General features: G+C 27.9%; 1 protein-coding gene and 1 long non-coding RNA gene across 3 annotated transcripts; one reads left to right on the forward strand and one right to left on the reverse strand.

The window, feature by feature from the left end:
- Nucleotides 1-5,627: 5,627 nt before the first annotated feature.
- LOC101265102 (WRKY transcription factor) lies at nucleotides 5,628-8,148 on the reverse strand. 2 transcript variants are annotated; one of them, XM_004251777.5, is made up of 4 exons: nucleotides 7,736-8,148; nucleotides 7,462-7,645; nucleotides 6,725-6,868; nucleotides 5,628-6,142 (listed from the first exon to the last, which is right to left on the reverse strand). In XM_004251777.5, the coding sequence occupies exons 1-4, from the start codon at nucleotides 7,944-7,946 to the stop codon at nucleotides 5,764-5,766; spliced, it is 918 nt and encodes a 305-aa protein (XP_004251825.2). In that variant the 5' UTR covers nucleotides 7,947-8,148; the 3' UTR covers nucleotides 5,628-5,763. The 2 variants fall into 2 exon arrangements, with proteins under 2 accessions (XP_004251825.2, XP_004251824.1); XM_004251776.5 differs by having other exon boundaries at nucleotides 7,462-8,146.
- A 3,055-nt stretch (nucleotides 8,149-11,203) lies between these two features.
- Nucleotides 11,204-12,013, forward strand: LOC109119154 (uncharacterized). Its single transcript, XR_011213446.1, has 2 exons — nucleotides 11,204-11,246; nucleotides 11,499-12,013. It is a non-coding gene; the product is annotated as an uncharacterized lncRNA (long non-coding RNA).
- Nucleotides 12,014-12,774: the final 761 nt, after the last annotated feature.

The following is a 12,774-nucleotide window of genomic DNA, read 5'->3' on the forward strand; positions in this document are numbered from 1 at the left end:
TAGAGTTGATAGATATTCAATCAAGTTACAACACAATTTTTATGCATACATAATATAGTCCATTATTATAGTTGGGTGTTTGAATAAACTCTTATATTTAATGGCCAAAAAGAAAATACATCTAATTATAAGATGATGAATATATTTGAAATTGTAGATTCATATTATTTTAGTATTTTTCACAAAAATGATTTTATAGTATAAATATAAATATATCTTAGATTATTTATATATATAATCCCATAGATATTAGTTATTACTTTTTTTTCTTACCCTTCTTACAAAAATTATAAATAAGAAGTATTTCTTACTAATTTACTCTAACTTTTTCAAATAAATACCTTATTTTTGACAATTAACAGTTAATACTAAAGATGTCTTAAAGTAATAAATTCATAGAAACTTTAATAATTCAGTGATTATTTGAACTTTCATCGAATTGATGAAGGTTCAGTTTTCCCCATTATATTTTTTCTTTCATTTTCTCTATGTTTAATGAAGTATTTCCTGTTTGGATGACTAATCAATTATTTTGATTTAAAAGTGAGTTCTTAAAAATATATATATTTTTTCCCCAAATACTATTTTGAAAAATGCTTTAAAATTATCCAAAACAAACCAATCCATCCGTGATGCAAAATTACCTAACTAGTAGTATAAAGTATACAAATAATAAGGCACATAGGTGTCACGATCCAAATCGGGTCGCGACTGGCACCAACACTTACCCTCCTATGTGAGCGAACCAACCAATCTAAACCTTAACTTTTCAATGTAATATCAACATAGAGTAATGCGGAAGACTTAAACTCATTAATAAAAACCAATTCAATAACTATTATTTCCCAAAATCTGGAAGTCATCATCACAAGAACATCTACTTCAAGTTACTAAATCAAAGAGTTTCTAAGAAGCTAAAAATACATAAAAGCTAGTCCATGCCGGAAACTTCAAGGCATCAAGACATGAAGAGAAGGATCCAGTCCAAGCTAGAAGCATTAGCTCACCCTGATATCCGGAGTAATGAAGACTTGGCTAGAGTTACTGTTGAGTCGAAGATGACGGCACGTTTGCTGCACTCCACAAATAACAAGAAGAAAACATAAAAGTAGGGGTCAGTACAAAACACGGGTACTGAGTAGATATCATCGGCCAACTCAAAATAGAAATCAATATATACCAAGTAATATCATAAAATCAACTATGATACTCAACATGTAGCAACAACAAGTACTATATCATTAACAATTACCGTCAAGTTCACACATGAGGACTCAAGCCTCAATACCGTACTCATTTGGGAATTATGTTCATTAGATTGAGTATATTAACATCTTTCAAGATTCATTATCTTTATTTCTCTTGTGTCGGTACGTGACACTCCGCTCCCTCATATTCATTAATCCTCTTGTGTCAGTACGTGACACTCCGATCCCCTACCACTATGTGTCGGAACGTGACACTCCGATCCCCTAAATCTACGTGTCGGTTCGTGACACCCGATCCCCTAAATCTACGTGTCGGTTCGTGACACCCGATCCCCTAAATCTCATTCTATCGATTCATCAAGCCTTCTTTCTTACCAAGGCATCATCAATCTCATTATTTAGTTCATCACGCCTTCTTTTATGCCAAGGCCTCATCATTAACAAAGAGATTAGGGTGTTGCAAGATTTGGGATTCAATAACTTCATCATGCTTATATAATCACAATTATATAATTACATTCATGCAAGCATACAATTAAGCACATAGCAGGGTTTACAATATCATCAATACATATCATTCGCTATTAAGAGTTTACTACGAATATCGTAAGAGAAACCATAACCTACCTCCACCGAAGACTAGTGATCAAGCAAGAATTTCCCAAGCTTTGTTTCTCTTCATTTCTCCTCTTTCTCGTTCGACTTTCTCTCTCTTTCTCTTGTTCTTTCTATTTTCTTTATTCAAAACCCTCTTTCATTTACCCTAATTAGCATATAATTAAGAATAAAAGATGACAATAATAACCCACTAATTAACTTAAGGTTACCTCTTTTAACCCCCAAGTAATTAGACTTATTAACATTAACCCACTAACTATATAATTAAAGCAGGAATAGTCAAAAACGTCCCTTAAAACAATTGAGGAATTCCGACTCAGGCTGGGATTTACGCAGCCTGTGACGGCCCGTCGTGCCTGCGACGGTCCGTCCTGCTGCTCCGTCACAGAGTTCAGAGACTCAATTTCTCTGAAGAGTCTGTGACGGTCCGTCACACCTGTGACGGTCCGTCCTGCCATTCCGTTACGAAATTCAGAGAGTCGATTTTCAGTACCCAATTTCAGATTTTCCAAGTGTTTTGAAACGAGACCCTGCGACGGTCCGTCGTGGGGTCCGTCGCCTCAGCCTGTTTTTCCAGAAATAAAATCTGCTGCTCAAAACGACTAAACAGGTCGTTACAATAGGAATAAACTAGATAAATATTTGAGTTCGGAGTCTAAAGGGTACAAAATATTAACAAAAATTCCAAAACGGTATATAAAATTTTATATTAACCAAAATGGCAAAATCGCTGGAACAACAACAATTTACTCCACCGAAAAAAGCAAAATCGCTGTCACTGCAACGATTTTGCAAAATGTAATTTTTTTCTTTTTAAAAAATTGAAATCGCTACCTAGGCAGCGATTTTCAATTTTTTATTAAAAAAAATTTTAAATCGCTGCCTAGTAAGCGATTTCCATATTTTATTTATTTATTTTTTTTATAAAATCGCTGCCCAGCAGCCATTTTCATATTTTAAAACTATTATTTGCTTTAAAAAATTATTAATCTTAAAGGTAAAATAAATTTTTTAAATTTATGATTATGATAAATAGATAAAATATTTGAAACTTTATAAAATAAATTCATAAATAAGAATATAAAAACGAAAAGTCAGTATTCAAATACTAATGATTAAAGGCCCTTGTATTCCAATATTCACGTTTGTATCCGGCTATTATATTTCAATATTCAAGCATTATGTCTGATTTTTATTTGTTTAGTTTAAAATTTGGAAACTTATATAAATATATTATAATAAAAAAATATTTATTATTTATAAAAATATTTTTTTTTCACTTGATCACTTTTAATTCATTTATAATACAAGTTTAATTCATATTACAAAGAACAATTTTTTATTCAAATATAATACAAATTTTAATGATAAATAATTCATTTATCACACATTTTAATACACTTATAATTCAATGTGTCAAATTTTTACCAAACAAACATAATATACTTTAAAAACAATTATAATTCATATGTATTGCATACATAATTTACTTTTAATACATATTGCAGATTTAACATAATATTGTTATAAATAGTAATAAATAAAAAATATTGCTAAAATCAGTAATTATTTATTAAAATATACCAATTCATCTAATTTTTCCTTAAAATTTTTTGTGATATGTTTTATAATTTTGTACTTATTTTATTTTTATTATTACTTATTTTCATTTTATTTATAAATAGCAATTACACTTGTAAGTCGTAACTTAATATTCTAACAAGCTCAACTATTTTAATTTCACCTTGTTATTAAACCAATAATAAAATAAATTTATGGGAATGAAATCTCTAAAAATACATTAAAACACAAGTTTCTATAGAATATGAACATAGCATAGAAAATACAAGATTCCTTTGAAATTTTACATAATATTTTCGATCGAGATATCAAGCGTTGTTGAGAGAAAAGTCATTTCAAAAGACTTCTATGACTGTTTGATTGCAATTTTTATTTAAAATTTAAATATCTTTCGTAAAATTACTAGCTACGTCAGTTTAATGTCTTGGGAGAAGTCTATATCAATTATATTCTTAGCTGCTGCTACTAGTGCTTTCCCAACCTAACAATAACCTGCTCTCTTTTGACTTTCACAATTCTTTCATTGCCATTTTCACTCAAAAAAATAATAAAATAAATTCAACAATGTCATGCTCAAATCATTAATTGTATGTACTCTATAGTCAATATAATTATAATATTAATATATTGTACGGCTGACTGACAGATAGACGTGAGATATTTTTTATTTTTTATTTCCTAAAATGATAATCATATTTCTATAAATTTTTAAATTTTTATTTGAAATAAAATAATTTATAATCACGTAATGGTCTACAGATTCTTTCGTATCACAAATTTTATTAATTAAATTTATATCGAGAAAGTAATTTGTAGTAGTAGATAAATTATTTCAGGCTATTCAACCTATCAATGATAGTTAAGCTATAATTAGTTTAGTTTAATTATGTGTGATTTGATTACATAAATAGTTAAGCTATAGGTAATTATCATAAGTTTGATGGAACTTAATAATCTTTTTATTAAGAACTTTTAGCAAATAAATATAATAAAAAATTAGTTTAATACTTCAAGTCGATATCTTAAAATTTAAATTCATAAAGGTCAAATTTCGAATAGTAAAAAAGATGACCCAAACATTACGTGTTTCATACGTTTGAGAATGATTCCAATAATAATTAATGCATTATTTGTTGGTACCATAAGAAAATGAAAATAAATAAATTGAGAAGACAAATTAAATTCATAAAGATTTATGGTGAATTAATTAAGTATAGTCGTCACTAAAATGTTATTTTTCGTGACAACAATTACAATTGCCATTAAAACTATCGCATTTTATGTCACCATGATATTTAAGTGAGTAATCGTTACGATATAAAAAACTTTATTTTTTTCTTTAGAGGAGAAATCGTACAAAATCATGATAGACTAAAGGGAAAAGGGTCTGATATACCCCTCAACTTTGTCATTTAGAGCTGATATACCCCTCGTTATTGAAGTGACTCATATATGCCCTTACCGTTATACAAACGGCTCACATATACCCTTGCCGTTACAAAATGGCTCGCATATACCCTTCATTTAACGGAAGTTAAAAAAATAGTTTTAAATTTATATTTATTACTTCTAATTTTTTCAAAAAAAATATTTAGGGGTATATATGATTCTTCTATTAAAGTTTAAGGTATATTTTAATTTTTTCATACATAAATTATTTTTTGACTTCTTTTATTATAATCATTTGAGTTTCTTATTCTTATTTTGTTTTTTTTTCTTTCATTCCTTAGTTTAAAGAAAAAAATTAAACTATTTTTTTTGTGTATATTGTAATTTAATTTTGTATTTGAAGAAAAAATTTGATCATCTACAATAAGTTTTACAAGAATATCAGTGAAACATAAATAAATTTGATTATCAAAATAATAATTATAAATTAGTCATTGAAACAAAAAAAGTCAAAAAAAATATGTCTGACGAGGATTAAATTTACTCATATGGGATTATATTTTTTAGAAAAAAAATAATAAAAATTTAGATTAAAATTATATTTTTTTCATTTCTGTTAGAGGAAAAGGGTATATGTGAGCCATTTGTTTACAAGTAGGGGTATATATGAGCGACTTTCATAACAAGGGGTATATCAGCTCTAAATGACAAAGTTGATGGGTATATCAGACCCTTTTCCCTAGACTAAAAGTAGTCGCCACTATAATGTTACTTTTGGTAGCGACCATGAGGATCGCCACTAAAACTATCACCTATTATCGCAAACACTTGTGAAACAATCACCATGAAATTCAAATTAAATTCAACCATGTCTGTATATATAAAAATAGTCAATGCTACAAGAAACTTGTACAAAAATTCTTGATGGATAAGAATAGTCGATTCGTCACGAAAACCTTGTAGTGAACTAAGATGGCTCTTGTTTTTGGACCCATGAAGCATCACCATTATTTGTGCCTCCACCAAATAGGGTATATTCTGAACCTTGATGTTGTTGTTGTTGATAATAATAATTGTTATTATTATTATTATAATTATAGGTCGAAGAAGTAATGAGGAGATTTTGGTTGTTTGGTGGAATATTTAGCATTTGGGAAAATAGTTGTGGAGGAAAATTAGGCATAAAATGTGATGAAGATAAAAAAGATGCATTTCCCCTAAGAGTTGCTGGACAATGATGATTGTGTTGGCCTTCATATGTTGTTATCACAATTGATGAATCTTCATATGACCTTTCAACACGTTTCTTCACATTGCACTTTTGAGTTGTGCATTTATAATAGTTCCTACAAATTAAAGTCCATTATCAAATGTTTATATCAAATTAATTTGATACAGGACATGTGTTCATACGTAGATTACAGTTTTAGTACTTAACTGATCATTAACTAGTATTCTCACTTCATTGGTTCAGTCAACTATAGTGAGTTTACATGAACTGATGTAAACGTTCGATAAGTAGACATCATATTTTTTTTTTTATCAAATTGATTCGAGTAAATAATTATGTGAAACGTATGGGGGAGAGGGGGGGGGGGTTGGAATCAATTGGCACAAACTTAATATTGTATTTATTCAGATACAAAGTTTATTAAATATTTAATTTTTTCTGTAAACTCTACTAAGTACTAATCAAACGAGCTATAAGTTCAATATAAGTTTCACAACACATAAAACTTAAATTTGAATTAGCCCATGTTTATGAATTTTCTTAAGAAACTATTTATTAAGGTAATTATTTTAAATTATCCTAGTATTAATACTTTTAAAATTTTAATTTTGACTAAGGTTTGATATATTGTATTCTTAATTATTTCTAGATTAATTTAATTTAATTGAATGAAATTTGACAAAAATTAATATTTTACCTAGGAAAAGGGCTGTTCTTCACTGCCTTTTGTCCATATTTTCTCCATCGATAACCATCTTCAAGATTATCAATCTCACTCTTTGTCATGAAGGCAAATCTTGGTTCTTTTATCTTTTTTTCTCCTTTCTTTTTTGCTATGCACCTGAAATACTATAATCATCAACGATATCGATATTATATACACTAATATAAGCACAATTTTCTATCTTCACAAGGCAGAAATCCAAGATTTCGTATATACCGCAGATCATATTTATTAATTAAATTATATTGAGTATGTGGTTGTTGTAAGGAAAAACAATTATGATTTTGTTGAGTACCATACCCAAATACTAAAACTATATAACAAATTAAAGAGGAACATATGACATATATGGTCAAACTATTATTTTCTAAATATGTGAAAGAATCTTTGGATAATAATAAAAAGTCTAGTCAATGATAATCAACCTAGAAACTATGATTAGCATATAATATTAATCCAATTATAATGTATATAACCTAATCTTAAGATAATACAGAATCGTTTATGAAAATAAATCCTTGTTATGATCAGATGCAAATTTGAAATTTAAATTTTATAAATTTTAGATCGAAATCCAACCACAATTCTTTGATCTATCGAGATCAAAATCTATTTTAATTATTAATTTAGTGGATTTTTTTAACACAACTATTTTGGTCCACCTCTATACTAATGATTATGTGTGAGCAAATGAATTAAAAATGACTCACTCTTTCTTAGACTTGTCTTCTCCTTCTTCTTGGCTCCCTTTTACTTGAACATGTTTCTTGATTTTGGAAGAATCTTCTTGCTCTCCAACCTCATTAGAAGTAGAAGATATCGAAGAATTTGGCGTTGGTGGAACTTCAACGCTCGTTTGATTATCTCCTAGAGGTGAATCTAAGACAGGTTCTTCTGCAGTAGTAGAGACGTTATATTTTTCAGTAGAGTCTTGATTATCGATATGTGGACAAACAACTTCAGATGATGATGAACAAGACATACCAAAAGCATTTGATAGTGTGTTGTAGTCCATAGAGCCATGTAAACACTCAGTGAGAGTCATATAAGAAGAAGGAACAAATTGTTGATTTTGAATATTTGGAGTTATTGGTTGGTTATTATAATTTGAAGGATTTTCAACCAAAAAAGGGAATGTATTATTGATCCCTCCACCAATTCCCATGTAATCATGATAAAAAGGATTATCAGACATATTGGAGAAAAATATTATTTCGAATTCTTAAATTACATTAACACTATAGTTTTGTGCAATAAAAAAATAGATATGATAGATGAGAAATGTTTTGGAGAGAGAAAAAAAAAAGAGTATGTAGCTTGATAGGTAATAGCAAATGGATGGTCCTTGGCGAAGAAAATATGAATTTGAGGGCACTCGTTATGAAGTTTTTATGTGTATGAATTTGGTTAAAATTTTTAAATTTATTTATTTTGAAAATCATTTTTTAACGAAGTATATTTAATTTTTTTAAAAATAATATATTTTGAGTTTGACTATTAGATTTGAAAAACACATTTGTCATATGCAGCATTATTAGAACATTAATTTATGCTTGGTCAAGATTTCAATAGAGAGGGAAAAAAAAACTTTTTTAACTTGTGAAAATTAAATTCTATAGCTACTTAAAATACATAGAGGGGAACCTAATTATCTAAAATAAGCACTTTTAAATTTCTTTTATAAAAGTACTTTCGATTTCTCAAATTTGATCAACCTAGCTATAAAAATGATTTTGGTTTAGCTACATAAGTACATCATCTTCCATATAATATGGTTAAAATTAAACACTTCAAAAATTACCTTTCATAGAAGTCATGTGAAAAGATTTTAAATTATATTGTAAGTAAATTTCCAAATAACAAACAATATTTAAATTGAATAATGTTCCTTTCATTAGGTAGATTTGAATATATAGGATTTTGATGTCTTTGTCATTACCTAGCAAATTGGTATATATAATAATACTAGATATTTTTTCCAAGTGTGTAAATGTATTTTTTTTAGAGTGAACTTAATATGAATTACACTTTTCATGGACAATAAAATGAAACAAAATTAAAATTAAAGTTAAATATTTTGTGAATAGTCAAATAGCTTATTTGACCAAAAACTTTGAAAGCCAAAGTATATCTATAATGATTTTAATCGTTAAGATTGTGAACTTAATTTTTTTTTTCTCTTAACTCTTTATTTTGTTTAGAAGGTTTAATTGAAAAATTCGTTCATATCTATTTAATTACATTTAAAATTTCAATTTTCACCATAAAATTTAATTTTAAAAAAATTGTTTTCTACTTTAAGCCAATTATAGTATTAAAAAACGCACATTTTAAATTTATTTTAATTGCATCATTATTGTAATTCCCAAATTTTAAGTTTGTGTGCAACACATTATTAGTTGATATTCATTTAATTTTTTTTTTGTTCTAATATTACTCAACACATGCAAATATTTAACTAAATTCTTCCCTAATTATCTTATTCTTTGACGTATTATTTAATTAATATGTTGACTCGTCATAGTCATACACTTAAATAGTTATCTATGAGATTAGGAAAATTTGCGACGTTAATCACGGAAATTACGTAATTAGTTATTTAAAATATTGCCACAATTTTTATATCTAAATATTCCTCGAGGATGTATTTAAACTACTAAAAATAAGAATTAGTTAGAAACAAGTTTTGTAGCTAAACAATAATATCCATTATTAATTCTAATTAGAGACAAATTAGTGATGATTATCACAAAATTTTGTCAGCAACGAATAAATTAGCGACGAAGTTCATAACTAACTACTAAGAAAGATATTTAATCTACAAATTCAGAGCATTATATCCACTATATAATTAAATTCGAATACGGAACACGTGAGAATATCTCTCCATCAAATTAAGAGTCACTTACAGGTTTTATTAAAAAAAAGTTCATTTACAATTCTCATAGGTTGAGTTGTGTGACTTATTTTATAGTCCCATTATTCTATCCTAAACTTTATTTCATTCTAAGCAATTTTTGAAAAAACTCATAATAATTCCGTCCATTCAGCTTAATCAACACTTTTGACACTTGTAATAATTCACGTTGATATATGTTATTGATTTTCTGTAAAAGTATACAAAGAAGCAAGAAACAATTTTATGTACACCAAAATTGCTAAAGTCATTAACGACATTTATATATCAGGAACTCAGAGTTTATACAACTTCCTACTAGATGCAAACTCATGATGAACTTCACCATTAATTTCAACGGAACTTAATCCATAGCTTCTTTCTCTATGTTTAGTATCAAACCTCGTTATAACAATTATTCACTATAAATATCATACATATAGTAAATTTTAAATATGAATATCTAAAAAAAATGTATTTAAATGGTGTAGATCAATAACTTCACGAGGAAAAACCACTAGTGTTTGTCTTTTTCTCATTCATAATCTTTGTATTTATTTGGTTTAATTGATTTATAATACATTTCTACACGTCAAATTATATCAGTGAGGGAGCCGCATAATTTAGAGGGGTCAACTGAGGTAAAAACATTTTGTATGAGGTAAAAATTGTTATCTCATATATTTAGATTAATAAATCAGAAAAAATAAAAGATGAAAAGAAAAATACAAAGAACTATTCGAGAGTACACAGATGTCACTCTATGTTCTTAAGAAATTTAATCCCCTTAGGTATTTGAGGTTGCAAATTAATTCCTCCGAATATAAAATCGGATGAACCATTAAAGAAGTTGTGGTACCTCAAACTTCGATAATTCAACAAACAAAATAAATGTAAGCAAAGAATTCGATGCAGAAAAATGAGAGAAAACCTCTCTATTTATAGCCAATAAGGGTAAAGGTCGCAACTCTTTGGAAATAAGATAACTTTTCAGAAAGATCACAACCCTTTAGAAAAGGCACAATCTTTCAAACGCTCACAATCATTTAGAACATACACAACTTTTCATTAATATCACAACCTTTCGGCAGAGTCGCAACCCTTCAGGAGAGTCGCAACCCTTCATTTCCTGTTTTTTTTTTCTCACACCTTTAGAACCCAACAAAGATATCCTATATTGACACTCCACGTGTTTCACGTGCCTTAATCGAAATTCTGATTCCGTCATTAATAACATTGTATATAGCATCAACTCATTATAACAATTATGAATTTCAGATAAATACTATCACTATAACGAGGTTTGACTATATCCCACGAAAACAATCTCTACCGTTCGTGAGATAACATTAAATCAATTGTTATCCTAACTCGTAATTATTATTTTTCGGTAAAATGAGAGTTTAAATTCAAATTATTTCTAAAAAAATAATTGAACCGATATTTCTGAAAAATATAAAAGAGTGCAACGGTACGAAAAAAATTAAAAATGCCGCCATTGTTCCAATAGACACATCGTTTCTTCATTTCACTATAAATACAAAAAAAAAAATTAATTTCTTTTTTCATTCTTTATTCCTCGATCCAAGAAATTCAAAGGTTAATAATTTCTCCCTCCAAAAAATTATTCGAAAAATCTACGATTTTCTAGATGATAAAATCGTAATCATTAAAAAAAACTCTGTTAATTTGTAATAATGCAATTAGTATTGTGAATTGTGATAATTTTACAGATGAGTATTAATTAACAACTTGCATTGTAGTAATTTTATAATTTTTACAGTTTCTTAGTGTAATCATATGGTTATTTGATTATATATTTGAAAATTTATCAAATAATGTTATTTTCAGGTAAAAAATGACGGATCAGAAGGTGGAGACTAATGTGGATGAGAAGAGAGAGATTGATTTGAACAAGGAGTTTGATCCGATTGAGAAAATTGTTTTGTTGGAGCGCGAAAATGATTTGTTGTTGAAGAAAGTTGAAATGTTAGAAGCGACTCGAAAAGTTGAAATTGAAGAGAAGGAAACAGAAATTAGGGCACTAAAGCAACAACTTGAGGAACAAGAGAAAAGGTGGAAAAATAGGCAGGATTTTTTTGCATGGCGAAGTATGAGTTGGCGAAAAGGTAGAACTAAAGAGTTGCTTGATAGAATATCGGAATTGGAGAACAAATTGAAGTGTATGGAGGACGCGATTGCCATGAAGGAGCAAGTTGGTGAATCTTCCGCTGTGAAAGAAGAGAACTGATGTAGTGCTCGTGTGTTTTAAATTATGTTATTATTACTATGCATTTTTTATTGAACTAAATTTATTGAATTGATATGTAATTGCGTTTTTTATTGAGCTTAAATCATTATTGATTTGTGTTTATGCAATGTGTGTAGTGTTACTTTTTGTTGTATTTTATGAAAGTTGAAGTCTTATACTTATCGAAAAAATATTAAATTAATTACTTATGAAATTAGACTATGATCGATCATAGTTTGTTCAAAGGGATGTTTAGATATCTCATAATGAAAAATTGGCAAAAAATTCATGGACCAATTACTACATGTATAGACAAATTTCTACTTCTCTATGCATGTCTCGCTACAAAAAATATAACTTTTAGCGAAATTAAATATTGACACTAATAAAAAGTGCTAAAGTTTTTATCGACATTAGTTAATTGCCATTAGAACCAATATCGCTCAAGGCTTTAGGAACATATACGAAGAGTGATAATTGTCGCTAAAAATACATATTTAGCAGTAATTAAGAGTTAATTGCCGCTAGTAATCATTTTTGTTGTAGTGTTGTTTTCTGTATTAGAAATTATGTGGTACTTTTCGAAGTTTAAAAGTTGATTTTTTTAAAACTTAAACTACATGAATTTGGACATATAATTTGTAACACATTAGGCATTGCATTTTGACTATTATTGTCGTTTAGCAAATACTGAGAAAACAACATTTTATAATCTCTTAATGAAAATAGCATAGACGATGTTTTTATCATGTCACAAATCAATAAGTTTTTTCTCGAATAAAAATGACATATAGGAGTTAATAACACGTTATGTGCATATTTTTTACTATTGTTTTCGTTTATCAATAATTTTTTTTTATCTCCAAATGAATATGG

The sequence above is a fragment of the Solanum lycopersicum genome, chromosome 12, assembly GCF_036512215.1.
Source record: "Solanum lycopersicum chromosome 12, SLM_r2.1".
NCBI lineage: Eukaryota > Viridiplantae > Streptophyta > Magnoliopsida > Solanales > Solanaceae > Solanum > Solanum lycopersicum.